Genomic DNA, 27,959 nt, shown 5'->3' on the forward strand with positions numbered 1-27,959 from the left:
TTTTATCCCAATTTTTCATGATTACCTTCGTCAATGAAAGTTGGGCAGAGAAGGTCATGTTTTCGTCTTTGTGTATGTATGTATGTATGTATGTATGTATGTATGTATGTATGTATGTATGTATGTATGTATGTATGTATGTATGTATGTATGTATGTATGTATGTATGTATGTATGTATGTATGTATGTATATATTATCTATTACCTTTGCCAACAAAAGTTGAGTGACCAACAAAGTTGGCCAAGGAAGTTATGTTTTCGTAAGCATGGATTTATTTATTGGTATGTATGTATGTATGTATGTATGTATGTATGTATGTATGTATGTATGTATGTATGTATGTATGTATGTATGTATGTATGTATGTATGTATGTATGTATGTATGTATGTATGTAATTTACTAACTTTTCACAAAAACTGCTCACTCGAATCGAATGACATTTTCAGGGATGACCAATCGATCAGATTTTTGGATGTTACTAGCCGACTGTTTCCCGAAAAAAATTCAAAAAAGCTGAGGAAGAAGATACAACAACCTAACCCTAACCCCCTGTCATTCAAGGATGAGAAGCACGGTTGTAAAAGGTCCAACTGATTTTGTCCATTTTGCTTTTATAGGATTTCCTCAGTTTAAGGACCAATTATATTGGTTATAAACACGAAACAAACAAACAAATTCAATAATAAAAGAACAGAAAATGGGAGCCCACTTCCTCAGATCCTCAAACCATCTCATATACAAAAGTGTTAAGCTCACACAGAGCACAAATTCTGTCATATGAAGTTAGATCTAATTGGTTTTACATATTCAGTCCAACGCTTGTAAAAAATAGTCTTATCTGCCTTTGGGGATAATTTACTTTTCATAACATAAATCTTGTGCACAATGTCAATCCATTCATCAATGGTTGGTGGTTCTATTTTTAACCGCTTCCTTGTAATAGACTTCTTACTGGCTGCCAATAATATATAGCTAGAAGTTGTTTGAGTTTGTTATTGCAAATTTATTCTATTCCGACATGTTGATGTTATAGTTTTTTTCTATATCTTTGTAACAAACTTAACACATATTGAGAATGAGATTAAATAAATGCGTTTGTAGTTCCATCTCAGTGTTTGGAAAGTACTTATGCACATTTTCTAAATTTTTCTGACAATATGAAAAGTCATAGAACTGATTCGACTAATCGAGTTGATCGAGTCTGTTTGTGAGTCGGAGCCCTTCCCTGAAAAGACCGAACAAAGACAGCACTGAAAACTGAACCAAGACAGCTCAATGGACCCACGACTGAACATCGCGAGAACACCTGCATCCAATTAGAGCTCCCGCATCGCCTTCGACGTCGTAATTGACGTACAGTTTCAGCGAACAGGAGACGCAGAAAGCGCGTGTGGGCGTTTCCAGGAAGAGAGGCGTTACATGTTCCTGTAATGGCGGACCAGACAGAGAGCGAGAGCATCGGGTTCAGCGACAACAGGTCAGACAAATGAAGCGCTAAAAGGTCCCCCAGCAGAGTGGGGCATGAAATGCATGCCGAGGTTTGAATGAAACTAATGGGTACTGGTTTTGGTTTAGGAAGCGTCACTAACAGTCGCTATACTTTAAATGCAGCCACGCAAGCTAACGAGCTCCACGCTAACTAGCATCAAGCTAACTAGCGTGTGTTGCCAAGCGGCTCGTGCCTGTTGTGTGCTCGTGGCACGCGGTAAACATACACAAACAGATGTTTTCCTCTGTTTTGTGGGGGCTCCCTCGTTCATTCGGGCCCGTTGTTTCCAGCTCATAACTCCTGGGCGCCCTCCTCCCACAAGTATTAACAACTAATAGCCAGCTAACGAAGCTTTGCTAAATTCATTGGTACGCAGTGGCTCTGAATCACGTCCCATTCACTGTTTTCAATGAAGTGACTCAACTCAGACTGCATTCAGCCATAAATGTTATAGGAGACAACTAATGTCCAATAACTTATTGAATAAGTAATGGATCGTGAAAGTTGAGTCGAGCAAACGTGGAGATCGGAGCTCTCTGATCCATCATCCACGTCAGTTTCTGCAAGGTCTGATGTTGCATTTAACTCGTCATAGAGGTAAATATCCAATGCATCATACATATTTGAGGAGCCCGGTCATACAAATACTGCAGATTTTTTTTTTTTTTTTACAACGTCCTATACTAGGTAATAGGGGAATTCGTAAGATTTGAGCGAAGCTCATCCTCAAGTTGTCATCATCGTAGTTTTACAGTGTCGAGTATATTTGAAGTATTGAATACAGCCCCAATCTCAAAAATGGTTGGTACGATGTGTAAATAGGCACCAAATAAATAAACAGGATGCAATTCTTTGCTTTCCTTATTAATCCATTTTTTTAACTGTTTGATTAAGTTGTGTACAAGTTAACGCGCACGACATGTCACATTAGTTTTGACAACAAATGTTGTGGATGTGTGTGGAATTTGTAACTAAACAAGCAGCTTCAGAATCGGAAATTTAACATCAAGTTGTCAGTGTGAACAAAAGCACAGTATGATTTGAACATGGAAACAGTGATCTTGAACGTAAACCAGACATGGTCCACTTCTGTCTCCATACTTTGCAGGCTGCAGGACAGTTTCCAAACAATGATAAATAAGTTGTTTCACAACTTCTGGAAACATGAAGTTAGTTTCTTGCACATTTCCAACTCAGCAGCATCAATCAAAATTATTAAAAAAAAATATTATTACTGACTTAATTGCATGGTAATAATATCAAATGCATGAATGTTCATTATAAAAGAAGAAATGTAAGAAGAAAAAAATGTATAATTCCAATGAATCTCTGATAGATGAGCTTGGTGACATTTGATCAAAGTTGGTTATACCAAATTGATCCATGCAGCCATTGTTTTGTTTTGTTTTGATAAACGACATTTCCCAACATGACAATGTTGTTGCTGTGGTGATGCTATTGCTCTGTTTGAGCTGCTTTTATAAACATCGTGTTTTCCTGTTATTATCAGCCTTTAGCCTATACTGGTCAATCTTTTACAGTGATGTGAAGATCAGTCTACACGCTGAACTGAAAACATATTTTCCAAATAACTTGGAATATTCACTCAACCTTTTTAGCCCAGTGTATGTTCTAAATTGCATACAAAGTCTTCTCAAACCGATCTGAAAGAGCTTTGCATTTAACTTGTTCCTTTCTTGTATTACTACTAGTTTTTTGAACAAGCCTTATCACCAGTTTCACCTTTAATACAACATAATTTGTAAAACTGGTAGTAGCATCATTTGTAAAATAAAAAATTCTGGGAGTGGCTCCCAAGTTGTGTGTAAATGTTTTTCAGTTTATTGATGCAGAATTTTTTTCTATTACCAATGAAATTTCTGTGTTTTACTTGTCTGTCATAAAGATTTAAAAAGTGTATTTTTTTTTTTTGTTAATGTTTTATTGTACTCTGTATTTTAACTGTATTATCATTTCATTGTGTTAGAATGGCGCAGCAAGCAGTGCGCTTTCGTGGCCCTGCCCCTGCACCCGCACCTGCCCAGAGTCCAGTGTTACGAGGCCCGCCGCCACTCCTCAGGCCTCCGCCTCCTCCGTTCGGAATGATGAGAGGTCCTCCGCCTAGACCTCCATTTGCACGCCCACCCTTTGACCCCAACATGCCGCCCATCCCACCACCAGGAAGCATGCCACCACCCATCGGACCTCCCCACCTTCAGGTGACTGTTTCACACTCTTCTTGAAAAGGTAGTGCGTAATAGACAAATAGCATTTTTCCATGCAGAGGTTTTTCTTAGACAGGACTTATAGACAATACTGTGTGAATCAAACCGATAACCGCACAAGTTCTGCTATTTAATCTGAATGCTTTAAAAAGCTGTCTTTGGTTGAATAAAGGTTCAAAATGAACCAGTTGCCATATGTTCAAAAAGATGCTCACTAATCATATTTTAACAACTCAGCTCACACTTTGTCATATTTCTGTCTTTCACTTCACTCCCAGTGACAGTAGTGTGATGGAGCTCTCACCATGTGGTGAGAAAACAGTGCAAAATATTCCAAGGGATCAGTTTTGCATCTGTAAATTTAGTGCATTCAACTCTAAGAGCAAAAACATTTTTCTTTTCCCAGACTGCTTTCTTATTAAATTCATAAATCACCCAATGATTTATCATCGTTATGATGGCAAAAATTCTTACATGGAGAAAAACTGCTAAAATTTAAATGAGTAAAAGACTATGGGCCATATTTTTCAGCTACAACTCCTTTAGTAGAAATGTTGCAGAAGAAACAATTTACATAACAACGTGTTATTTTGGTCCTATAATGTTCCTACAGTTACCATAATGTCACAGCATTACCTCATGTTTGACTGAAACATTTTCCCTTGATTATACTCTTTATTTTCAAAGGTTTTTGCTTTAGTATCATGGTAAAATACATAAATAGTAAGTGAATAAGTGAACAATATCATTCACAGTGTATTGAATTCATATCGAACAGTGATGCAGCCATCTGGCAGCCTGAGTCTGCAGAAGAACTGGCCAGAAAGAAAGTACAGTATTGGCTTTCTGAAGAAGACACAAACTGAATCAAGGTTGTACGTGAAGGTTTATTCTCTCGCATTATACAACACCAATTCACAAATGTCCTAATTTAAATTCAGGGGCACACAAAGCATAGTCTGCAAGCAAAATAAGTTGAGTGCTTCTCTTACCAGGTGTTTTTCTCTATTCCTTGCATTTATGTGGATGACGTATTTGAGGATGGCGCTCTCTTATAGACTCCTTTAGATCCCCAGCCTGACTCCTTGCTGTTTGAAAACTAAATATTTGGCTTTTATGTTCTTCTACAGAGGCCTCCGTTTCTTCCCCCTCCCATTGGTAACCTGCCGCCTCCTCCTGGGATGTTGTTTCCTCCTGGGATGCCTCCTGTTCCTGCATCTGGAAATCCTGCACTCAATCCTACCGAGGAGATCTGGGTAGAGAACAAGACGCCAGAGGGAAAGGTAATCAGCAAAAAGCTGTTTGCATATGGCAGGACAGAAAACTGAGGTCAAGTTTTGAATTAGTTTTGTTTGTTACTCCGTCCTCAGGCATATTACTACAACGCCAGGACCAGAGAGTCATCGTGGAGTAAACCGGATGGTGTGAAGGTCATCCAGCAGTCTGAACTCAACCCTCTTCTTGTAGCAGGGACCGGGGCTGGAGGACCAGGTGCAAGTGTGGGGGGGACTGCAGCTGTAGGCTCAAACAGTGTCAACACCACAGTTAGCACAGTAGCAGCCTCCCCGACTCAGGCCCCGTCCACGGCCCCGTCTCGCACGCTCACCTCCAGTCCCGACTCCATCACCACCGCTTCACCCTCTGTGACCATCGCAGGTAACTACAAACATCGACTTCAAGCACAGACGTGGACACTCACAGAACCTCACAACTAAAGATATTCCTTATTTGTTATTGAAAGCCACTGTTGTAGCAGACCTCGTCCCTGTTGCCACGGTGACCTCAACTGTTGCCGTGTCTCCAGTCACTGTGGTGACTGTCTCCACGGGGCCATCGCCTGTCACAGCAGTGCAGACCATGCCGCTGCTGCCGGCAGCACTGCCTCACAGCGTGGCCCAGCCTACGGCAGCCATACCCGCCTTCCCTCCCGTCATGGTGCCGCCATTTAGGGTGCCTTTGCCCGGCATGCACATCCCTCTGCCAGGTGAGTATGACACAATAACATTTAGAGCCGTGGTCCCATCCCACAGTATTCTCTGCAATTAGCTCTGTGGCAGGTGTGTTAGTTGGCTTTCTTTACAACACTCTACAGTGTAGTGTTCTGCTCATATATTAAAATGCAAAAAACTGATTTGGGTGGCGTTGTTTTAGCAACAATGAATTATTTAGTTTATATAATTATAGAAATCTGATAATTGTAACAATCAGATTTGAAATGTGCTCAAGCACTTGAGTAATCCAACAACTGATAATCTTGCTTTAATTACAGCCCATATCTTTTGGAGTATCTACTGCTATTGATACACTATATATTGACGATCACTTGAATAATCTGATAACTCAATTAAATCAGGTAGTGATCTTTTTCTTTTTAGTTTTCATAGAAACAAGCTCACTGACATGAGTTTTATTGACTGTTCACACGCCAATGACATAAAGCTTCTGACACCCATCAGCCTCTGTCTTTGGTCTGTTTTAAATTTTTCAGTCCAGGTTTTGTGGTCACAAATGCCTAAATTCAGTTGGCCAGCATCAGAGCTCATCTATATACCGACTGCGACATGCTTATTAGGGAGCTGATTGATAAGAAGTCGCAATCAAAATAACTTCTCCACAGAGGCTCATGTTTAGAAAAAAGTGTTGTTGACCTAATCTTTTTTGTATGAGGACATTCATTTTATTTTCTAAAATAACGTTGATAAAAACACATGGAATTAAGCAGTTGTTTAAAAAAAAAAGTTTTTTAATTAAATACAGGTACCGGAGCATTGGTATGCACATTAACACGTGGGTGACAAATTTTCAGGTTGCAGTGAAATATTCATTCTCTCATGTCCTCAGACAATTCCTCACACAGATCTGCATCACTGCTTTCACTCCAACTTTGAATAGTTTAACAACAAAGTCCAGTACGTTTAGGTTGGCATCCCCTCTGATGTGATTTGAGAAAACCTGGCTGAACCAGACAATGAACAGTGTCTTAGTAATCATGCAAACGCCAGTGTGTGCCTCTTATAGAAGACTTCAGCTTACTTCAGAAAACTGAATATTCCCAAAGCTGAGAAGACCGCACTCTTTCAGGCCTGTCCCCAGGTTTTATAAAACCTTCCTTACATTTGGACCATCATGCTTTAGTCATGTGTTTTAAAAACATTACAGTCTCATAGCTAGCAGCACAGTAAGCGTTGTAACAAAACCGTGACAAAAATGTGCCTGTGTGTTTGTCTGAGTGGGCCACACACACACACACACGCACACACACATTCCCCATGGTAGCTGATGTCCACTGTCTTGCTGTGTTCAACCAGATGCTTGCTTGTCCGTTGTTCTTGCAGGTGTAGCAATGATGCAGATAGTAGGTGCACCCTGTGTAAAGGCAGGCCCCAGCGCCAACGGTAAACACCCAGCCGCTCGCCTCTCAGACCCACAGTAGATGGCATGGTAGTGAATGGTGTCCACATGCGTCATTTGGTATATATGAGGACCCTCAAACAGTGGCATGGTGTTGAATGATGTGAACAGAATCCGTTCGATGTACAGTACTGAGAAAAATACAGAAGCAGAATAGGCAGCCATTAAACTTACTTTGTCTTCACGTAGCAATATTTAATCTACTTTAAAACATAGTGAGCCACACATCCTGGTTATTTGGCAGGTTGGTTTTGCACTGATTCACTGCACAATTCTTTTAAGTTTCAAACATCAACTTTTTTAAAATAGATGTACAAATGCAGTATTACGGTGTAGATAATTGCATATTTCTCTTTTGTTCTGTTAGTTTCATTAGATTTTTTGTTGTGTGTTATCTTAAATTTTAATTAAGATTTCTAAAATGTAACTACGTATTTGGACTGGGTCTTGTTTATGGTGATGAGTGTATGTCACGCTCATGCAGGTGGTTCACAGATTTATGCGAGTTCAGTTTCAATAAATCTTGCCTCTATTGTAGAATTTCAGTTCAGTTCTGAGACAGAGCTACACATTGTAGTCTTGTGGACATCTGTCTTAGTGGCATGATTGTTCTGTATGTGTGCAGTCACTGCTTTTCGTTGTTAATGTATGTGGCCTGTGTTTGTTGTCAACTAGATTTTTTTTTTTTTTTTTTCCAAGGCCTCTTCAGGCATTTTATCCTATACATTGATAATATCTAGTAATCCACTTTGTTTGTTTACCAGGCAATCATTGTAATGACAGGTCTTTGTAAAATGGACAAAATCACCTCTGGTTTGCTAATATGGCAACCCTGAAAATGAGACCTCACACATTGATGTACACATTAATGCTTGTTGAATTCACTGCAGCCGCTGTTAATGGCTCCAACAGAAAGACGACTCTCAGCCAACCGTTGTTTGTCTTTTTTCCTCTGACTCATTACAGGCATGCTTCCGGGTATGGGCCCGCCTTTAGTTTCCATGATGCACCCCCAGCTGGCGCTCTCGGCAGCTCCTGCTTCCATGGCTGGATCATTGCAGCTCCCTGAGTGGTCAGAGTACAAAACTGCTGATGGGAAAACGTACTACTACAACAACCGGACACTGGAGTCAACCTGGGAAAAACCACATGCTGTTTTGGAAAAAGGTAGAAAAGACTTCTGATGGGTTTCTAGATCAACATTATCTGCTCCCTAAGGACAACTTTGTTTACTTGCACTTCGGTAACGGGATTATGATTGTGTGTCTGAAATAGTTTGAACTTTTAAAGTCTGCAGGGTCCTGGTCTCCCGCTTATACAATGGGCCAATTCAGGCCTGAGTAGGAAGATGCACTAACGCAGCATCACTTCAAAGTCAAACATCTAACTCTCAATATTTTATGGTTATTAATGGTTAAACCTTTATAATATTTACTATTACGCAGTAATTTGGGGGGACCAGTTGGAGTCACTGAACTTGATTGTAACATGATGATGTGTCACATCAGTCATGGCTGTCTATGTTCTTCCACTGCAGTGTTGTCCTATATGCTCTTAGTAACAGATCAGACAACAGAGTTGATTTGGTTTTGGCCAATAAGATGAAGTGTGTTGTTCATTCATACAAAGCTTATTGCAGACCAAAGTTGTTTCTTTTTCAGTCACTGTTTTTCTCAGTTTTATGCAAACCTCAAAATATGGTCGTAAAAACTGGGATGAGTCTCATAATTGTATTTGTCTAACAAGTTGGATAGACAAAAATCCAAGTCTGCTTTGAGTAACCACACAATTTATTCTGTTTGCTTCTAGAAAAAGAAGCAGAAAGGGTCAAAGAGCGTCTGGCTCAGGAGGAGGCAGAGGCGATGGAGATGGAGGATGAGGATAACAAGGCAGACAACACTAATAATATGAAGGAGGTACGTAAATCATGAACACAAAGCATTTTTGCGTGTTGACAAAGATTTCTGACAATACTCAAATATGCAAGAGATACCCCACACTGCAAAATATTCCAAATGTAATATGTGGAAATTGTCATATAGTGATGTGTTGTTAGAGCAATACAAATGGCTGTAAACAACATTATTGAAAATGCTCTGTTTGTTTTTGACGAGGAGACTAAAGAAGAAGAGATGACGGAGGAGGAAAAAGCCGCGCAGAAAGCCAGACCTATAGCCACCAACCCCATACCTGGCACGCCATGGTACAACCCACACACCATCCCTCTGCTTCACTTTATGCCCATACATTGTCACGGTTTTAACTTAAGAAAGAAAAGAAGAAGCTTATCCAAGGTCTAAATGTGTCAAACCCTGGTGACTGCGGCAAAAAATATAAGTGATCATGTCTTTACATCACAGTGACCAATAGCTGTTCGTTTGCATGTACAGTGAAAATTTGTGTATTTCAGATGACAGGCCTCATTTTTTTTCTCTTGTAATCTGTGATCATATGGATCAGGTGTGTGGTGTGGACAGGCGACGACCGCGTTTTCTTCTATAACCCAACAACCCGATTGTCCATGTGGGACCGACCCGAGGAGCTCGTCGGTCGAGCTGACGTTGATAAGCACATCCAGGAGCCACCACATAAGAGAAGCCTGGAGGACAGCAAGAAGACAGGTATGGACAAACACCGCAGCTTTGTGAACACATGATGTTTCTTTTGAAAATGATGTAAAGAAAATAAACAAGCCAAACACTATAAATCAGGCGGTGATTTCAGAAACAATGTCCCAAGATTTATTTTATTTTTGGATACCTCAAAAATAAATCTTGAAGCTAAGTGAGCACTATTTGTGCTTATTCACATCCCGCCAACAATATTACTCTTGGTTAAATCTTGATCAACACCATTTCAAATATGTGGGTAAGTCAAAACTTGAACTGGCTCCCTGTCTAGAGTGTGTTCTGTCTTTGCCCGAAGTGAGGTGGGATCAGTTTAAAGCTCCCTTTGACCCTGAACAGGATGAAAGTGTTATAGAAAATGCATGTATGGAACAGAGTTGAGTTGTCCAATTGTGTGGACAATAGTCATATTCTAAATTGTGATTAATTTTTTTTTAATTTAAAAGGCCAGTTTTATTTTGTGTGTTGTTGAAAGCACAATATGTATCCTGAATGCAGACATAAAGAACATATTGACTTTGATGCTGCGGTGCGTTTAGTTTTCACTTTGTGCTCATACACAGGAGGCATCACCAAGGAAGAGCCAGAATTATCTATTGCTACTGAGGAGAGTCAGGATGAGGAGCCCACCAAAGCCAAAAAGAGGAAGTAAGTCTGCTCGTACTGCGAAACGTTGACGAGGTACCCTCAGAACTTTCTGAACTATTTTTCATACCTTCTCTTTTTTCGAGCTTGTGCCTCCATTTATTTCTTGTCTAATCATTTCTCTGCTTCTTATCCTCATGGCCCTTATGATATTTAATCCCCACAGGAAGGAGGAAATAAAGGAGCCCGATTCTGAAAAGGAGGCCGCAATGGAGGCAGAGCTCAGAGCGGCCAGAGAGAGAGCTATAGTGCCTCTAGAGGCCAGGATGACCCAGTTCAAAGAAATGCTGCTGGAAAGAGGGGTAACACTGATTTTATACATCAAAATGAACAGTTTTCTTGACATTGCCATGTTTTACCTTTAGGATGTTCCTTCATCACTAACGCTACTGTTCTTGATCCTCTGTAGGTATCTGCCTTCTCAACTTGGGACAAGGAGCTTCATAAGATTGTGTTTGATCCACGCTACCTTCTTCTCAACCCAAAGGAGAGGAAACAGGTGCAGCGTTGCCCCCCCCCCCCCCCCCCCCCCCCTTTTCGCTCGAGTTTTTACACATTTTTTCATATTGTTTCAAATAATGCTGTTACTCTTGAAAACATAAAGCAGTAGAAACAATCACTGCTCTGGATCCCTGAGCAAGGCCCTGACACATGGTTCCCGAGTGTGAAATGGAACTCGACATACACAAAACTATTTTCACTTTAATGTATGTAATATGTATATACATATAAATATGTAAGCGGCAGCCAAGAACCATTTTTATGTTCTTCACCATGTATGTTCAATTCATATTTGTTAGATACTCCTGTGGGAAACCACAATGTGTTGATCACCACCAGGCAGGACCTTTCTCAGCTCAAGCTTGTAGCAGTCTGTTGGGATTGTTTTCGAGTTAGTGCGACTCAGAGTGGAATTTTGCTTTCAGACAGGACACATGTTTAATCAGTCAATCGTATAAGGATGCTTTAGTAAACCTATCTGCTTTACATGCATTTTGTAAAAAAGTAATGTAATAAAACCCTTGTGATCTTGTCTTCTCCAGGTGTTTGATCAGTATGTGAAGACGAGAGCGGAAGAGGAGAGGAAAGAGAAGAAGAACAAGCTGATGCAGGCCAAAGATGAGTTCAGGAGGATGATGGAGGAATCGAAGCTTACAGCCAGGTAACCATGCTACTGTTAGTTTACTGTCTAGTTTCGGCTGAGATCTGTAAAGCTCAATATTGATATGTTTGCCTTTAACTTTGAGGCAAATGAGATCAAAAATGCAGCCAATGAAAATATACCATGACAGTACAGTTCAGAGTGTGTCTCCTGTGTGATTTAGTATGTCGTGTTTGGATGAGAATGTTTAGAGCAGCTTTTATTGTATCATTACTTTACAGTCTAACATCTCAGAGATTATCAATATTATTCAAGACCGTTTGTAATGTCGTTATAATTTAGCTTTTTCTTTAGAGGTAGAGAATTAACTTGCAAAGTGTTTGTTACCACTTATTTAGCTTTTTCTTTCCCCCTTGAATCTTTGCAGAACAACATTTAGTGAGTTTGCAATGAAGCATGGCAGAGATGCTCGATTTAAGACCATTGAGAAGATGAAGGACCGGGAGGCTATCTTCATCGAGTTCATCACAGCAATGAGGAAGAGAGAAAAAGAAGACTCCAAATCCAGAGGAGAGAAGGTATCAGTTACTTATGCTAATAACAGCATCCAGCATTGCTCTCTTAGACAATGTGCAGCTCCTTTGATTCTTCTGTTGCTGTACTGCTGACGCTCTCCAGTGCCCCATCCCCCACTCACAGAAGAGAGACCGAATTGATGCACAGCAGAGCATTTATATGATGTCTTGTGCTGGACTTCATGAAATGACAGCAATCCAGCTGATGTGTCTTTGTGTGAGTTACCAATGTTCCCGACAGGTTTTTTACCAAGTTTGTACTTTGTGCGCAGGTGAAGCTAGACTTTTTTGATCTCATAAGCGAACAGCACATGGAGGGCAGCCACCGGTGGAGTAAAGTGAAGGAAAGGCTGGAGACGGACCCGCGATACAAAGCTGTGGAGAGCTCTGCACTCAGAGAAGAACTTTACAAGCAGTTCATGGAGAAACAAGCCAAGGTGGGAACAGGTTTCATAAACGAGTTTTTAATTATTGGTTCCGCTGGTTATTGTAGGATGATGGTTGTTTTAAGCAAACTTGAACCCTGGATCTGTTGAAGTGAAGTAAATCACTGCATTCGTGATTTTCATACAAGACAAAAAAAAATAAAAAATTCATTGTGATTAATATTCACTGCTCTAATTACCATAAATCTTTATGATCAATATAAGGTTCTCTCAATAGTCCATTCCTGACACAGCATAAGATATTTGTTATGATACAGTCCAAAGATCATAATGCAGTACAAAAGCAGCTCATAATGACCATGTCTTTCATCCCCTGCAGAACGTGGACATAGAGAAGGAGCGTGAGTTGGAGCGGCAGGCTCGAATCGAGGCCAGTCTGAGGGAGCGGGAGCGGGAGGTGCAGAAGGCCCGATCAGAACAGACCAAAGAAATTGACAGAGAACGTGAGCAGCACAAGAGGGAGGAGGCCATCCAGCATTTCAAAGCTCTCATGTCTGATATGGTGAGGCAGTGTGCAGCACTATTGTTTTACTTTTCTTATCTCATGATTTTCATTATTTATGTCATAATCAGCGGTGGCCCAGAAGTTAGAGAAGCATGTTATGATTTGGAAGTTTACTAGTAACACATCACCGTAGGCCCTTTAACCCACGGTGATCAACCAACGTACAACTTGTGCCAAATCCAACTTGTGCTTCTAAATGGGGCAGTCGAAACGTGTAGACCTTCATTATGTCCCGATCTAAATCACTAACTACATTAAGAAATCTGAAAAGGTAAAACTTTAGTACTCGTTTGTCCTGGTTAAGTAGTGTCAGCATCCAGGTTGAATTTAATTGAAGGCCTCCTGTGTGTTGAGGTGGTGGATAAACCAGTAATTATTTATGATAACATGCACTTCTCTTTTTTTATTTTATTTAATAATTTAATTTAATGTTTCATAGCATAGAAACAAGTAAAATGATGAAGTAAACTTTAGAGCACAACCATAAATATAAAGGTTTAAATATACCTGACTTTAAATAAGCAGAGGGATACTGTGGGAGGCTGCAGTCAGTATGAACGCAGTGATGCAGGACAACATTTGAAATGTATATATTAATTTACATGCAGAAAGGAGCACATTTAGGCCTTAACACTTGTAGTCTGCAGACTATCATAAGTGACTACAGACTTACCAGATACTATAAATTAAAAGAATGTAGAGAGCAGGAAAGGTGTGATGTTTTCCATTGCTTATTGATACCAACATCCATCAATAGTATTTTATTATGTAAACATCATAAGGAAGTCCAGCAGTCGAAGACAAAAAAAACAAACAAACACTACCTGATGTGAGATATGAAAGTGTGGACTGAGATTTGGTTTCAGGGAGGCTCAGTGTAGTTTGAGTTCTGTTGGGGGTCACTTATTTTATTTTTTATTGACCTTTCCCTTAAAATTCTATCATTCCATATTCTTTCCTCAGGTCCGTTCTTCAGATGCCACCTGGTCAGACACACGTCGGAACTTGCGGAAAGACCACCGCTGGGAGTCGGCGTCACTACTGGAGAGAGAGGAAAAGGAGAAACTGTTTAATGAACACGTGGAAGCCTTGGCTAAGAAGAAGAAAGAACATTTCAGACAGCTGCTGGATGAGACCAGCATGGTAAAGTTGGCAATCATCTCTTTATTTTATCAGTATTGCCAAAATAAAGTCATGAAACTTATGCTTATTGAGAGATTTGTGTCATTATTGCAGATCACGCTGACAACAACATGGAAGGAGGTTAAGAAGGTTATTAAGGAAGACCCCCGCTGTATTAAATTCTCCTCCAGTGACAGAGTAAGTCCCCTCACTTTTTTATAAATTTCTATGTGTTGAATTTGAGCTTTTTTGTTAAGAAAGCAGCAAAAGTTCAATGTTGTGCATTTGGCTATAAATGTATAAACTGTCCACCATATTCAGAGTGTTGATGTCTATTGGTGTTTTCAGAAGAGACAACGCGAGTTTGAAGACTACATTAAAGACAAGTACATCACAGCTAAGGCTGACTTCAGAACCCTGCTGAAGGAGACCAAGTTCATCACGTACAGGTCAGGACGTGGTCATAACAAGTGTCACAAAACTCATTGTCTTTTTACCAGCTGAGGACTTAAAAAGACGCCTAATATGTATAAGGCATTAACACACTGGCAGAAGTGTTTGTGTTGTGCTTAATGCTCAATTATCAAGATCACAGCACCCCTAAAGCCGCTCACTTCCTGTATAGAGCTCTTTGTGTTGTGTTCGGTCCGTTCTCACATGTCATTGACCACCACCCATTTGTTTTAAATCGGACCAGGTCCTTCTCTTAAAATGATCTCAGGCTGCTTGTTTGGCCTGTAGCCAAATCTGGCCACAAGCAGCAGCACAAGGGTTCATTTTATTCAAACCGGTTTAACAAGTGTACAAGCACTCAAATCTCACAACACACTTTGAGTGCTGCTCCCATTCGGCCACTCAGCAGCGTCTGTTTTTTTAACTTTTTTTTCACCAGATCGAGAAAGTTGATCCAGGAGTCGGAGCAGCATCTGAAGGATGTGGAGAAGATCCTCCAGAATGATAAGCGGTACCTTGTCCTGGAGTGCGTCCCCGAGGAGCGCAGGAAGCTCATCATGTTTTACATTGAAGACCTAGATCGCCGCGGGCCGCCGCCTCCACCCACCGCCTCTGAGCCCACCCGACGCTCCACCAAGTGACCAATCATGCAAAGTCTCCTCGCCCTCCCTTTGGCCAGAGCATGCCATCCCCTCAGCTCCCCGAACCCCACCTTTCAGGCCCACAGCGGGCCTCGCAGTGTTATTGCATTGGGGTTTCAATGCTTAGAGATGTACCATAGAGATGAACGGTTAACGTCTCTGTGTTATGTCGCCTCTCAGCCCTGAAAATGCCCCGTATTCAAGGCAACAGCAGGGAACGGAGGTTACCTGATCTCAAGGTGACCCTTGACCCCTCACCTCTGGTCGACCACATTAGAGGGAGAGGGATAGTGAAATGGCTGCTATTCAAGCAGCCGCAAATGTAAGATAGCCGTTGTAAATGAAGGTGACTGAGTGTGACCGTGTGTGTGAGTATGTGTGTATCTGCGCGTGTGTGCGCGTACGTGTGCATGTGTCTGAGGCGTCCTTAAGCCTTACAGCTCCACTGTGCCAGTCATTGTCTCAGCGGCTCAGTGTGAATGTTAGTTTCTGCTCAGTGGTTTACTCCGATGTTGCAACAGTTTCTCTGTTGAATGAAATAAAGGCAACTTCCACTGTTTTTCAATAAGTTGTACTGTGTTTTTTGCATTAAACAGTTGAAAACAGAATCTCAATTGAAAGAAGGTGGTATTGATTTAATTTGAATGAACTTTGTTTTCTGTTAGTTTTATCTTTTATTGAATAATTGTGTATTGCTTAGTTAAATTTTATTATATGTTAAGTTTTTTTACTTTGTCGTCGTTCCCTTGAAATATTTGTGACAATTGTCGCTCCCAATGCCAAGATCCGTGTACTCGACTCTGCTGCTCATCCCATAAGTGCATGTTATTTACAAATGTGGAACATTTGGCAAAAATTTAATAGCAGTAGTTTATTTAGTATTGGAATATTATATTTGAATATAACATTTCATGAAATTAAAAGATGTGGGGAGCCGAGAGAGAAAGTATTTGGTGAAGCTGGTATCCGCTCGATGTAGTTTATCGTCCTCTGAGATTTAAGTGAACAGACCGAATAAATGTCAAATGGTTCAATATTTCTGTCAGAAATAGAGTTCTGTGAAAATGCATGATAGAAACCAGTTTAAATAAATAGTTTCAAGTGGTATGGATGAAATCATCTGGAGACTAGTTGGAAAAAGGCCATTCAAAGTGAAAATCAAAAGTAGCACAAGTCAAACTCAACAATCCCTTTCTCACAATTGTTGGTATGATGTAGACACTGTGAATGACAAAAACATGCGATTATTGAAATCCCCTTATTGTATTCTCAAAAGATAAAATACAAGTCATTTTAAATTTAATCATATTTTTAGTTCTTGTACTGCACGTGAAGCCCGAGGAGACGTCACCTACCCAGACGGTTCTGATTGGTGGAGACCAGCCCGTCTAACAGGTCACGTGATATTGCCGGACACGTCTGACTAGTGCTGGTAATCAATGGATTGACCCGTATCGCCATCATCAATATTGTTTTTATCACCTCATTTTTATGCAGCCTCTCCGACCTGATCAGTGACATACCGATTTAAAAATCGTCTATTCCGTGTAAATGTTTATTTATGGAGGAAAGACTCGTCTCTTTTTAACGTAACGGCCGCCTCCTCCTTCCCCTCATCTCTGCTCCGTCCGTCATCGCTATGGCCGGTTGTCTGTTCTCACTTTTCGCCGTCGTGTTTGCATCCCAGGCGGCCGTCGGAGACCCGGAGGGACCCGCTCATGTAGACGGAGCTCCGCCTTCGAAGATAGGCAAGCAGCGCGACGAAGCATCATGGCATCATAGCTGGATGCAGCTAATGCTAGCCCGCAGTGTGTCCCTGAACGCCTCATGAATATAATATAACGAGGTCTTATTCGGAAGCGATTCATTGCAGATGCTTTAATGACATTGGACGAACCTGTACTATTAGGATCTTTAATAGCAATGTCCACAAATCAAGATATTTTATGAGCTTATTTCAATGACATAATAGCATTCACTCCAATAATGCAGAGTTTCTGTAAAGTAGACCACAAAGTGTAGTAGTGTAAAGTAGTGCAAAGGTGGTTAGAGTACTCAAAATCTGTACCCAGTTAGTCAAAATAAACGCATTGATTCCCTTCAAATATGTCAGTGAGAGGTTTAAATACACCCACCCTCTTTCCCACAGTCAAAATAGACAAATTAAAGAAGCCCAGACATCAACTTAAGACGCTCCCAGACCAATTTATCCATCCAACCATCCATCTTCAATCATAAATGGAGAAAGATAATGGATCGACACAACACAATTCTAAAATCAATCCTTCAATAGACAGAGAAGATAAAAAGTTATGTATAGCTTTATACATCCACCTATAACTATAAAAATGCCATAGACCTTAGAAATGGGATTGATTTGATTTGGCTTTTGGAAGATGATCATAGGAATAACTCAAATGAATTGTAGGATGGATTTTCAATTTCATTAATGTTTAAAAAAAAATTAGAACCATCCAGGCCTTCCCACTATTGGACTAATAAAGAATCTATTATCTACAACATAATTAGTGTTCGTTTTGTCCCATGTGCATTTACACCTCTATATCCATGTGATGACTTTGTGTTTGTACTATTATCACTGCAGCTTCACGTTAATGATTGGTGATAATTGGATCTAACATCTAAAATCCTAGATAAACACATGCACACATTACAGACTACAAAGACACACAAAAGAGACCTGAAAGAGGTACAAGTTAACCAACGTGATAAAAATGTATATAGATGGATCTAAAATAGCATAAATCTATGCAAAATTAACTCAAACATGGGAATCACCTTATGTTCAAGGCAGTTAAGATAAAAATTCAAGTGCCTATATCCACACTTGTCAAACACTTTCACTTCCAAATTCTGTCTGCCTGTGTGTGCTCCAGCGGTGGTCGGGGCCGGGATAGGAGGCAGTGCCACGGCTCATTTCCTGCGGCAACACTTTGGCCCCGAGGTCCAGGTGGATGTGTTTGAGAAGGGTGAAGTTGGAGGCCGCCTTGCAACTGTGACAGTAAACCACAATGACTATGAGTCTGGAGGCTCCATCATTCACTCCCTCAACCTTCACATGCAGGAGTTTGTCAAACAGCTGGGTGGGTATATGCACAGACGCACACCATACACAAAGACATGAGCGGCTCGGCGATCGTTTTATTGATTATTTCAATTGACATCGATTTTGTCGTTTATTTGATGTACAGATCTTCAAGAACATGGCTAACGTAGAGAGCTGCAGTTACTGCAGGGCTAGAAAGTTGTTGAGGCGAAGCTAAGACCTGAGGTTCGTATCAGGCGGCAGTTGTTTGGTTTCAAGTACAACAGATGAACTTTTTGCTTGGAGAGTGAAGTACACAGAGGATCGGAGGGAGCTGCACTGTGTCTTTCTTGACAGCAGCTGTGGCACTGTATAAGGAGGTCAGGAGTGTCCCACAACAGCACTAGAACAGTGAAAGTAATGAGGCGGGTAATCAGAGTGACATATGAGTCAACCCTAAAGGTAGGGTTACATCACCAGTCAACTCCAAGCCCTTTCTTGTTTGCAATAGTGATTCCAAGGATTAAGTGAGGATCTGGAGAGATGAAAGTCTGCAATGGTGAAAAGTGGAATGAAGGTATGAAGTAAAGGCGGAAGAATGTATGCGTGTAAATGAGAGGGTTGTAGGTGGAAACTTGAAGATAAAAGGAGTAGAGGCAGTGAATGTGGATGAGGTCAGTACCTGAGGTAAACCCTCCAGAGCAAAGAACAGCACAAAAAAGAGGTGAAAAGAGTGCAGGCAGGATGGATTTGATGGAGACGAGTGTCTGTGCTGCTGTGTGAACTAATGTAGAGCAGCAAGAGTGAAAATAATGATTTATGAGACACTAGGGTTGCTGTGATGCATAGTTTGGGGACAGTGGCACCGTCTAAAAGAGAGGAGGCTGAGCTGGAGGTGGCAGAAAAGAAGATGCTGAGATTTCTAATTGGAGGGACGAGGTTGTGCAGGATTAAAAGTGAACAGAACAGAAGGACAGCTAAGGTTGGGCTGGGTGAACATATTGGACAAAGGATGTTTGTCTGGCAAGAGGAGAAGGGGAAGACTTCAGAGAAGAGTCATGGATGTAGAGGAGGAGGACCTAGAAATGGTTGGTGTAACAGCAGAGGAGACAGATGGTACGCTGAAGAGTGCAGCCAAAATATGAAAATTAACTATAAATACATTTTTTAAACGACAAAATACTGCAAAATGTCCAAAATAAAAAAATATCTTCCTTGTATGTCTGTGTCTTTCCTTGCATTGTCCCGTCTTCGCCCCCTCGAGGTTTGAAGTATCGTCGCAGCGTGGCGGGAAAGACGGCAGTGTTTAATGGCGAAGAGGTGATTCTGGAGGAGACGGACTGGTATCTGCTGGACTTGTTCCGGCTGTGGTGGCGCTATGGCATCAGCTTCATACGCCTGCAGATGTGGGTGGAGGAAATCATGGAGAAGTTCATGAGGTAAGGCAGAACTATTGATGCCTTGTTTTAAGTTTTCTCCTGGCTCCGCGAGGAGGTGACCGCACGACGCCAGCTCATGTCTCTGTAGTTGTATGAAAAGACCTAGTTAAGTGATGTAAACTTTGTACTGTGATATTACTTCGACTCCTTAACTTTCTAAGAATGACAGGTATTGGTAAGTGTACTCGAGGAAAACCTTTCTTGTTTGCCTCTTCACGATGTGTTGCACAGACGACAAACAGAATGCGCTGCCTTTTAGCTTTGCAGCCAGTGGGTGAAGCCTATTTTGAGCCATTTGTATTTTTTCCTCAGCCTCAGGCATCAGCGGCCTAATCACTGCAAAACCTTTGACTCATTGTGGGGCTTACAGAGCATGGGTTCTGAATAAATATAGACAACCATCTGCCTGGGATGTGCTAATAAATGAAAAGAAAACAAACACTCATGTCATTTCAGCTCTCTAACAACAAATAAGTCCATTATGTGCATGTGTTGTGATGGCCAATGTCAATCCTTTATGCTCACCTTTATGTTTATTTCACCCAATTTCTAAATATAACGGTGAAAATGCAAGATATGTTTGCTTGTACGCTATTTTATTGACCTGCTTCTTCTCTCAGTGCATGTTAACATGCATTAACTTTGTTTGTTTTTATATTTCTTGGCTCTGCAAATATTATTTTTTAGACTAAGCTTAAACTTCACCTCTTTAGTCTGTATGTACTACTTTTTCATTTACAATCTTGTAATTTTATGCTTAAATGATTATGTTATCCATGTTCTAATAATGTTTGACTTTTATTTTAGTTCAATTTTAATTTCATTGCACCCTCGTCTGAAAGTTGCTATTTCAATAAAGAGTGATATAAGCAACAGCAATGGCTATACAGATCCCTCCATTATGGACAAATTAATGCATACATTTGTTTAATGGGTTTTGTGCATTTATAAATCAGTCCATGGATATAATAAATTATGCTTTGGTGTGTTTGTCCCTGTACAATAAAGGATCTATAAGTACCAGGCCCACGGCCACGCCTTCAGCTCGGTGGAGGAACTCCTGGACTCTCTCGGCGGCAGCGGCTTCATCAACATGACACGCAGGCCACTCTCTGATTCGCTGCTGGAGCTGGGCGTGTCACAGCGCTTCATCGACGAAGTCATCGCGCCCGTTATGAGGATCAACTACGGGCAGAACGTTAGCATCCCAGCCTTTGTAGGTCAGCTGAGTGTGACAAAATAAGCAGCATGGAAGAGTGATCTGGAGGGGTAAAAGAAGGTTTAGGGCCAGGTATGAGTTAAACATTCCCTCTGCTGTTGATGTAGGTCAAGAGAGAGAAGAGGAAGGAAAATGCCGGGATGGGAGGAGCTGTGAGGAGAGAATAGAAAAGAAGAAAGTGAGGTGAAGGGAGGGGGTGGCCTACGGGAGCAAGAGCACAGGAAAATGTGTGGGAAGCTGATAATTGGTTTATAGCACTTGGTACTGTTTGTAAGGTGCGTGCGTGTGTGTGTGTTTTAGGTGCCGTGTCTTTAGCTGGTGCCCAGAACAACCTGTGGGCGGTTGAAGGAGGCAACAAGCTGGTGTGTTCTGGACTGCTGAAGATGGCCAATGCAAACCTCCTGCAGGCGCAAGTTGACTCCATCTCCCCCGTCCGCTCAGGTGCACCACCCCGACATCTTCTGAATCATGTTGCGCAACTAATCGCTTTCACTAGGATCCTTTTTTTTTTTTTTTTTTTTTAAACCTATAAAGACCTGAGGCAACAATTAAACCTACTATTTGTATGATTTGTTACTCTATCTGCACACTTGTGACTTTACCACTGAATGTGAACGTCACCTTTTCTCTGGTGTATTTTTTAATGTTAGTTCATTCATCACAAGTCTTAAAAACCAACACGCTGTCAGAAATTGTCTGCAGGGGAACGCTGCAGCAGCTTGTTAGTCAAGTTCTGCTGCAGGATCTCAAAGAGAGCATGTTGATTGCCTGTACTGTACTCGACTATACTGCATGTATGTACAGTATGCATGTATGAGCTTTTGGATTCTCTCTTTATCCTCAAGCTGTTTTGGATACTGAGAGCTTACTCTCATATGGAGACTTACTTTTCAACAGCAGAGGCCTGTCAGCCTGCAGCATGTCTTGTAATTTGACACAGGCCTCGCCATCACAAGTTCAAACCTTTTCAAAAATGAGTCTTCAAAACAGTATAAATCCTGACTTTCACCCTACTCTAACAGGTAATTTGCCTGATTGCTTCACATCGAGGCCAATTGTAATCTGAAAATCGTTCATTTTAATATGTGTGCACAAGGAAACATTATAAAGGGTCATAAGCTCCTGATCATTTTTGGGGTAAGTGTTACAAAACCAGCCTGAAGACTATGATGGCGGTTAAACATTCAGGGATAGCATTAATATCCAGATCTAAAAAAAGAAGGGCTACAACTTGTCAGTAAAGATCAAATTTTTCAGACAGGCGTCGGGTTGCTGGCATCCTCTGCCATCAACTTCGGCACCCTCTTGAAATTGAGCTGATCTCCACCTCCTGACGTTGTGACCGCACTCTGAGCTCAGCTTTGTTGCCAGCTGCCATCCAACCTCTCAAATCCACTTTCATACACCGTCTGACACCAAGCAAACATATGCAAGGTGTCAGCTTTCTTCTGTCACTTAATTAAGCGGCTGGCAGGTGTCACACAGCCGCAGGATCAATATGAGTCTGCAAGTTAAGAGGATCTGTGTTTACCTATGTGACGCCTCAGCTACGCTTACATTAATAATTCAGCAGAGATCATCACCACAGTTTTATATTCGCCAACGTTCCCCGTTTAAGGTCTTGCTGAATGTGTCACATCACTCCGATAAAATCAAAGCAGTTCACAGATCGATGGCTTAAAAAAAACAAACCTACCATACTGTACTTAACAAAGATGCTGTAGTTTATAATGCAATGCCATTTCGTGCACAGTTGTGCAGCGTTTCCTTAATGTTCCATTTAACCAAAAACATCTCAGTAAACCAAAGCAACAAATGCTGTCTTTCATAAAAAAATTCACAAAACGGCATATTAGCAGGAGTATTTCAAGAGAAATGGATATATTGAGGGAGTCATTTATTATTTTTTGGCTTTTCCAGTACATTCATTGAAAGAAGCTAAAGGATTTGTGCAACTTCTTTTCTAATTACTGCAGTGGCATGGTGGCATCTATTGATTGATTTATTTATTTTTTAAGATGATCCGCCATCTTCTTGTCCCAATCCAAATTTAATACAGCTTTTAATAAATAGATTAATGTTTATCTGTTCAGGATGTCAATAGTGGTTGTGATATCTGTTGGCAGACTGCTGTCGAGTGATTTGTATCAGAGTTGTGTGGGACAGTGTTGACATTGGTGCTGTGTGTTTGGGCCACAGGTGAGGCACCTCAGTACCAGCTCACCTTCACCTCAGCAGAAGGAACCGGATCCGAGCTGTACGATATCGTAATCTTGGCCACGCCGCTCCAGGCCAGCATCAGCTCTGAAGTCCATTTTCAGGGCTTCACGCCTCCCTTCGACCAGCTGCCAGGCAACTATCACAGCACTGTGGCAACCATTGTTCACGGTTACCTCAACACCTCCTTCTTTGGTTTCCCGGACCCCCGCCTCTTCCCATTCGCCAGCGTCCTGACAACTGAGACACCTGATCTGTTCTTCAACAGCGTGGCCAGCGTTTGTCCTGTCAACATCTCAGCAGGTTTCCGACGTAAGCAGCCGCAAGAGGCCGGAGTATACAAGGTTTTCTCGCCACAACCGCTCGACAAGTCTGAGCTCAAATCACTGTTCAGGTAAGCTGGTTGTTTCATGATAAAGTAATCATTATCACCAACTGTCATTTTCATTGCTGAAGAGTTTGTGACTTCATCAGTTGGTCAGACTATCCAATATTCCTCATCAGAAACCTGTATTCATCACTTCTATTTTACAAAGTCAGGATAAGCCCAATTTAGACATAGTACAATGCTTATTATCTAGAATAGATATCTATTTATATCTAGAAACGTTTAGACTGTCTATGGCATTCAGCATGTCATTTGAGCAGGTGGTCAGGAAAAGTTAAGATCTCCAATTCTCAATAATATTCCTCAATATCATCTGTTATTTGCTCCAAGTTCTCGCAACTTGCACGGAGCTCTGATAGGTGTGCTTCAGTTTTCAAAGCATTTCACAGCAGTTGGATTATTGTTATTGACGACTTGGGCCAGATGTTAGCTGTGTCTGTGAGGCCTCCATTTGGTCAGTGCGGCAACAAGTCGCGGGGCTCCTGACTTATTTCTCTTGTTGCTGGCAGCATCTAAGTAAAGTAGATCCATTATATTGTCATAGATATGGAGCTGTGCAGCTCTCTCTGGGGGTCGGGGTGGGGGCAAAACAACAAGAAAGCAGAAAATGATCAGACATGACAGACTCAAAATGCAAACAAAAGCACAGATTATGTCCATTTATCATTCGTTCATCTTCTTTGCTGCGTCATCCACTTGAGGTTGCAGTCCTGGCAGAATTCATGTCACTTCCTGGCCAACCAACAGATCTAATCTCTGCAGCACATCCGGGGTTGACCCGGGGCCTCGGACATGCCCGATCCACCTCTAACTGGAGCCAACAGTGTAGCATATGCACGGGCACGTATCAGTCTGTGTTGCCATGTGGTTAGATACCATTTGCGTTTAGATTAGGGGTGCAAGCTGCAGTGCAGTCTAGCAGAAAGTTATAAATAGCATTTTCTTCATGACACACTGAGTTTTCCTCCACAGTCCAAAATGATCCCCTTTATTTACAAACACTGATTTCAGGGAGTATCACTGCTCTTTAGGGCTCTGCTCCCGTGGCCTTCACTAACACTGAGGAGACAAAAAACTACCACCAACATTCTACGTCTCGGGGCATTTTCTTAACTCTTTTGAAGAACTGAGTAATAAAAGAATGTATTGATTCTTAAACTGGACCCAAATGATGTCCTAATGTTCTTATGTAAGCTTGTATTTCTGATTGCTCTTTTATATCGTACCAGTGGGCCTCTTGGCAAGGCCCCCTTGCAATGAGATTTTATCTGAACGGGCTTCCCACCAGAATAAAGAGTGAATTGAATAAATCAATATGAATAATGGATGAAGAACACAGCTGATCTGAGAGGGCCCGCTTTTAGTGTTTACGGCACATACAGTCCCTTTTCTGTTAGGACTTTTTTTTCACTTTCAGGATACATTTAACAACAAATGTAAAAAGGTGACGAACTTGATTAACCATGATGTGACTTGTTCTCTAATTCCAGGTCGTACTACTCAGTACAAGTCACGGAGTGGCAGGCCTACCCTCACTATGGCAGCAGCCAGGGGCTGCCGCCTGTGGAGCTACACCCCAATCTCTACTACCTCAATGGCATCGAGTGGGCCGGCAGCGCCATGGAGATGAGCTCAGTGGCCGCCAAGAACATCGCCCTGCTGGCCTACCACCGCTGGAACCGGCAGACGGACATGGTGGACCAGAAAGATCTGATGCACAGGATCAAAACGGAGCTATGACCTGCTGAACAGAATGTCAACACGCCGCACATCAGAGCTTCGGTGGAAGAAAACCGACGCGCGCAAACATCCAAATTCGTAACTACCTGTGGATTTTGTCCACTTTGAGTCAGTAAAATTAACTGTAGCGGCGTTTCACTCGAGCGATCCTGGGCGTCCAAATATCTGGCCAGCCAGCCGACTTCAACACAGGGTCTGGTCCAGTCATATTAATAACATTGCAAAAGGTGAAATTCACTCAGAAAACATCAAATTTATCTTTTCAATAAAAGTAACTGCTGTTTTTCATATATTTACTGGGAATCGCACAGTTTTAGTAGTAGGGAACATTAGAGGTCAGTTATGCAAGTGAACGCCATCTTACTGCTCGCCAAGTAGCTTTAAGCAACAAAGCCATATTTAGGGGCTGAAAAACATGGAAAACAATGCAGTGATTTTTAGGAAATGGCTTTTGGACATTTTACTGTGTTTTGCAGCATTCCTGACTAAAAGAGTATGACACACCTGATCCAGAAAATCTTTTACCAAGCAGTATCTGATGGCACTGTTATGGAGGACCATCATTCAAAGACCAGTTTTGTCTCGCTGATAGTTTTCTTTTGTGTCCTCAGGGCCAGATAAATGTGACATGCTGTGGTTTTAGTTGAAGTTTTATTGCCAAAACCAATTGGTGATTTACGCCCAGAAATTCTGCTGCAGGAACGACCAAAGAAAACACTAGATGATAGACATCTTGGAAAGGAAAATGGCTTTTTTTTGAAGATTCTCAGACTGCAGCTGGAGTGGAGGGACAGCCTTTGATATAAGTACAAGTTGAAGGTCACTGATACTGCTCTGTAAAATTGATAATTCAAACAAGCCAAGGAAACAAAATAAAGGTGCAATTACTTCTTTAATGTCACCTTCAGACACATCTGCAAGCCCTCCGCCATCCATCAAACTGTAGGACTTTGGTGTTACCATCTGGAAAACGTAAGAACTATTATTGGACCTGCTGTTGGCCACCAGGACGATCTCATCAAAATAATCTCAATAGGATTTTGTTTTTTCCTGGCAAATTAAAGAATTAATATTTTGGTGACTCATGGTAGTCACCACTGGTGCTCTGCTCTATTGCCCCTTTCATTAGACTATTTCATTATCTCCCCTTCCTGCTGCTTTTGTTGCATAATCCAGCGGAAAGAATTTTTTTCAGGGAACAAAGCCAAACAGCTTTTTTTCACACTGGACTGAATGAAAACAAAGGCTGGCTCTGCTGCTGTTGCTGCTGGTGATGACACTTTGTTTCTTGCTTTCTCTTCAGCCATATAGCACGGCTCTAATCCTGATAGCCGAGTCCAAAACTCCAGAAAACCTGGTTTATACCTCCAAACTACAGACTGGTCTTAACTGAAAAAGAAACATTTAACCTAATCTAAACACCAAAACACCAGTCTATATTAAGTCCAAGAGAAAACCAGCCTAAATCTGGACTAAGCTATAGAAAATCAATATAAAGCCACTTCCTGACAGTGGACATTCCTTCTCAGAATGGTATGAGGTAAAAACATGGCGTGACACACTGGGAAACCACTGATGTCTCTCATCCCAAGACTTTTCAACAACTTTTCGCACCTTTTTTTTGTCTTTATATCGCTGTGCTTTTAGAAATTGCTGTTGTCATCTAAAAACATTGTGACTCTAAAGGGCTTGACTTGATTGTAAATGTGATTGCATCATAAAAATCCCTTTAACCCGATGAATTGCCTGTGGTGACGGCGTCCGATATGATGGTGGTCGATCTGGTTACCTGACGGCGTGAACACTCTTTTGTGAAGTTTTCAATGAGCTGCAGCTTCTGTATGTATACATCACTGAGGTATCTGCACCAGTAAAGTTACCTATGATGTGCTGGAAAACATACAAGCTCCTGTCACTGTAACATATTATTGTAACCTCTTTTTTATTAACTAACAGCTGTATTTTGCTGCCGTTTGCTCAGTTGTCATGAAGCTAAATGTATTTTTCTGCGACAATGATCTAATAATCCTTAGAACAGTATTGAACAGAGTTAAGGTTTCTGGCACAACTTTTATCCACTTCCAATTAACCTGTTGATGAACTCTGAATTTTGATTATTCTCTGCTGGTGTTCAGTCATTTAAAGTCAAAGAAAACAACATGGCTTAGATCTCAAGCGATGCTCTAAATAAGTCATCTCGGTTAATCTGTATTTACACATTGAACTGTGTATTATTTATTTTTTATTCCTGTTTTTGAATTTCTAAACCCTTTTCTTGCTTGCTACAGGGACTATACAAAGAAACCTGCTAAAAAAACAACTATGATATGGTGCAGGTCCTTGTAGTTACTTTCATGTTTTTTTCTGTACACATGAATAAAATCTGAAGATAAATAAACTTGAAGAGCGACGAACCCATTAATGTAAAGTGTAATCAGTCCCTCTGTGTCGTCCTTCCTGAAAACCACAAAGCTGGAAATAGAACCCAGAAAGGAAATTCAAGTGTCCTGAGACTCAAGCGTATGATTCAACCCACTGTAACACAGGCCACTTGTAAAGCTTTTACTTTATTATCTTGAACATGTGCGGGTGATGAGGAAACGGTGAGAAAGTAAATCTGTTGAATGATGCATTGCTGTGATGACCAAGAGGATTTTCAATCTGT

General features: G+C 41.2%; 2 protein-coding genes across 3 annotated transcripts; both read left to right on the forward strand.

Annotated features, from left to right (window-relative positions):
* The first annotated feature begins 1,405 nt into the window (after nucleotides 1-1,405).
* Nucleotides 1,406-15,857, forward strand: tcerg1b (transcription elongation regulator 1b (CA150)). Of its 2 annotated transcripts, XM_080483547.1 has the most exons (21): nucleotides 1,406-1,481; nucleotides 3,481-3,712; nucleotides 4,849-5,001; nucleotides 5,089-5,374; nucleotides 5,460-5,702; nucleotides 7,054-7,113; nucleotides 8,096-8,296; nucleotides 8,939-9,045; nucleotides 9,247-9,332; nucleotides 9,590-9,750; nucleotides 10,320-10,404; nucleotides 10,568-10,703; nucleotides 10,811-10,900; nucleotides 11,445-11,563; nucleotides 11,931-12,081; nucleotides 12,351-12,515; nucleotides 12,844-13,026; nucleotides 13,993-14,172; nucleotides 14,266-14,349; nucleotides 14,500-14,600; nucleotides 15,044-15,857. In XM_080483547.1, exons 1-21 carry the CDS (start codon nucleotides 1,435-1,437, stop codon nucleotides 15,243-15,245), a joined length of 3,072 nt encoding a protein of 1,023 aa, XP_080339673.1. In that variant the 5' UTR covers nucleotides 1,406-1,434; the 3' UTR covers nucleotides 15,246-15,857. The 2 variants fall into 2 exon arrangements, with proteins under 2 accessions (XP_080339673.1, XP_080339672.1); XM_080483546.1 differs by lacking the exon at nucleotides 7,054-7,113 and having other exon boundaries at nucleotides 1,407-1,481.
* A 772-nt stretch (nucleotides 15,858-16,629) lies between these two features.
* pcyox1l (prenylcysteine oxidase 1 like) lies at nucleotides 16,630-27,726 on the forward strand. Its single transcript, XM_080483555.1, has 7 exons — nucleotides 16,630-16,993; nucleotides 18,143-18,349; nucleotides 19,556-19,730; nucleotides 20,739-20,950; nucleotides 21,250-21,390; nucleotides 23,149-23,560; nucleotides 25,045-27,726. The coding sequence occupies exons 1-7, from the start codon at nucleotides 16,885-16,887 to the stop codon at nucleotides 25,292-25,294; spliced, it is 1,506 nt and encodes a 501-aa protein (XP_080339681.1). The 5' UTR covers nucleotides 16,630-16,884; the 3' UTR covers nucleotides 25,295-27,726.
* Nucleotides 27,727-27,959: the final 233 nt, after the last annotated feature.

Source organism: Lipophrys pholis, assembly GCF_963383615.2.
Source record: "Lipophrys pholis genome assembly, chromosome: 16".
Lineage (NCBI taxonomy): Eukaryota > Metazoa > Chordata > Actinopteri > Blenniiformes > Blenniidae > Lipophrys > Lipophrys pholis.

What these genes read in the sequence shown, in the direction of transcription:
- tcerg1b (XM_080483547.1), top strand. Translation starts at nt 1,435, where the DNA reads ATGGCGGACCAGACAGAGAGCGAGAGCATCGGGTTCAGCGACAACAG. An exon ending in ATCGGGTTCAGCGACAACAG is followed by an intron (nt 1,482 to 3,480) that starts GTCAGACAAATG and finishes TCATTGTGTTAG; the next exon opens with AATGGCGCAGCAAGCAGTGC. An exon ending in ACATGCTGTTTTGGAAAAAG is followed by an intron (nt 8,297 to 8,938) that starts GTAGAAAAGACT and finishes GTTTGCTTCTAG; the next exon opens with AAAAAGAAGCAGAAAGGGTC.
- pcyox1l (XM_080483555.1), top strand. Translation starts at nt 16,885, where the DNA reads ATGGCCGGTTGTCTGTTCTCACTTTTCGCCGTCGTGTTTGCATCCCAG. An exon ending in GGAGTTTGTCAAACAGCTGG is followed by an intron (nt 18,350 to 19,555) that starts GTGGGTATATGC and finishes CGCCCCCTCGAG; the next exon opens with GTTTGAAGTATCGTCGCAGC. An exon ending in ATCATGGAGAAGTTCATGAG is followed by an intron (nt 19,731 to 20,738) that starts GTAAGGCAGAAC and finishes TGTACAATAAAG; the next exon opens with GATCTATAAGTACCAGGCCC.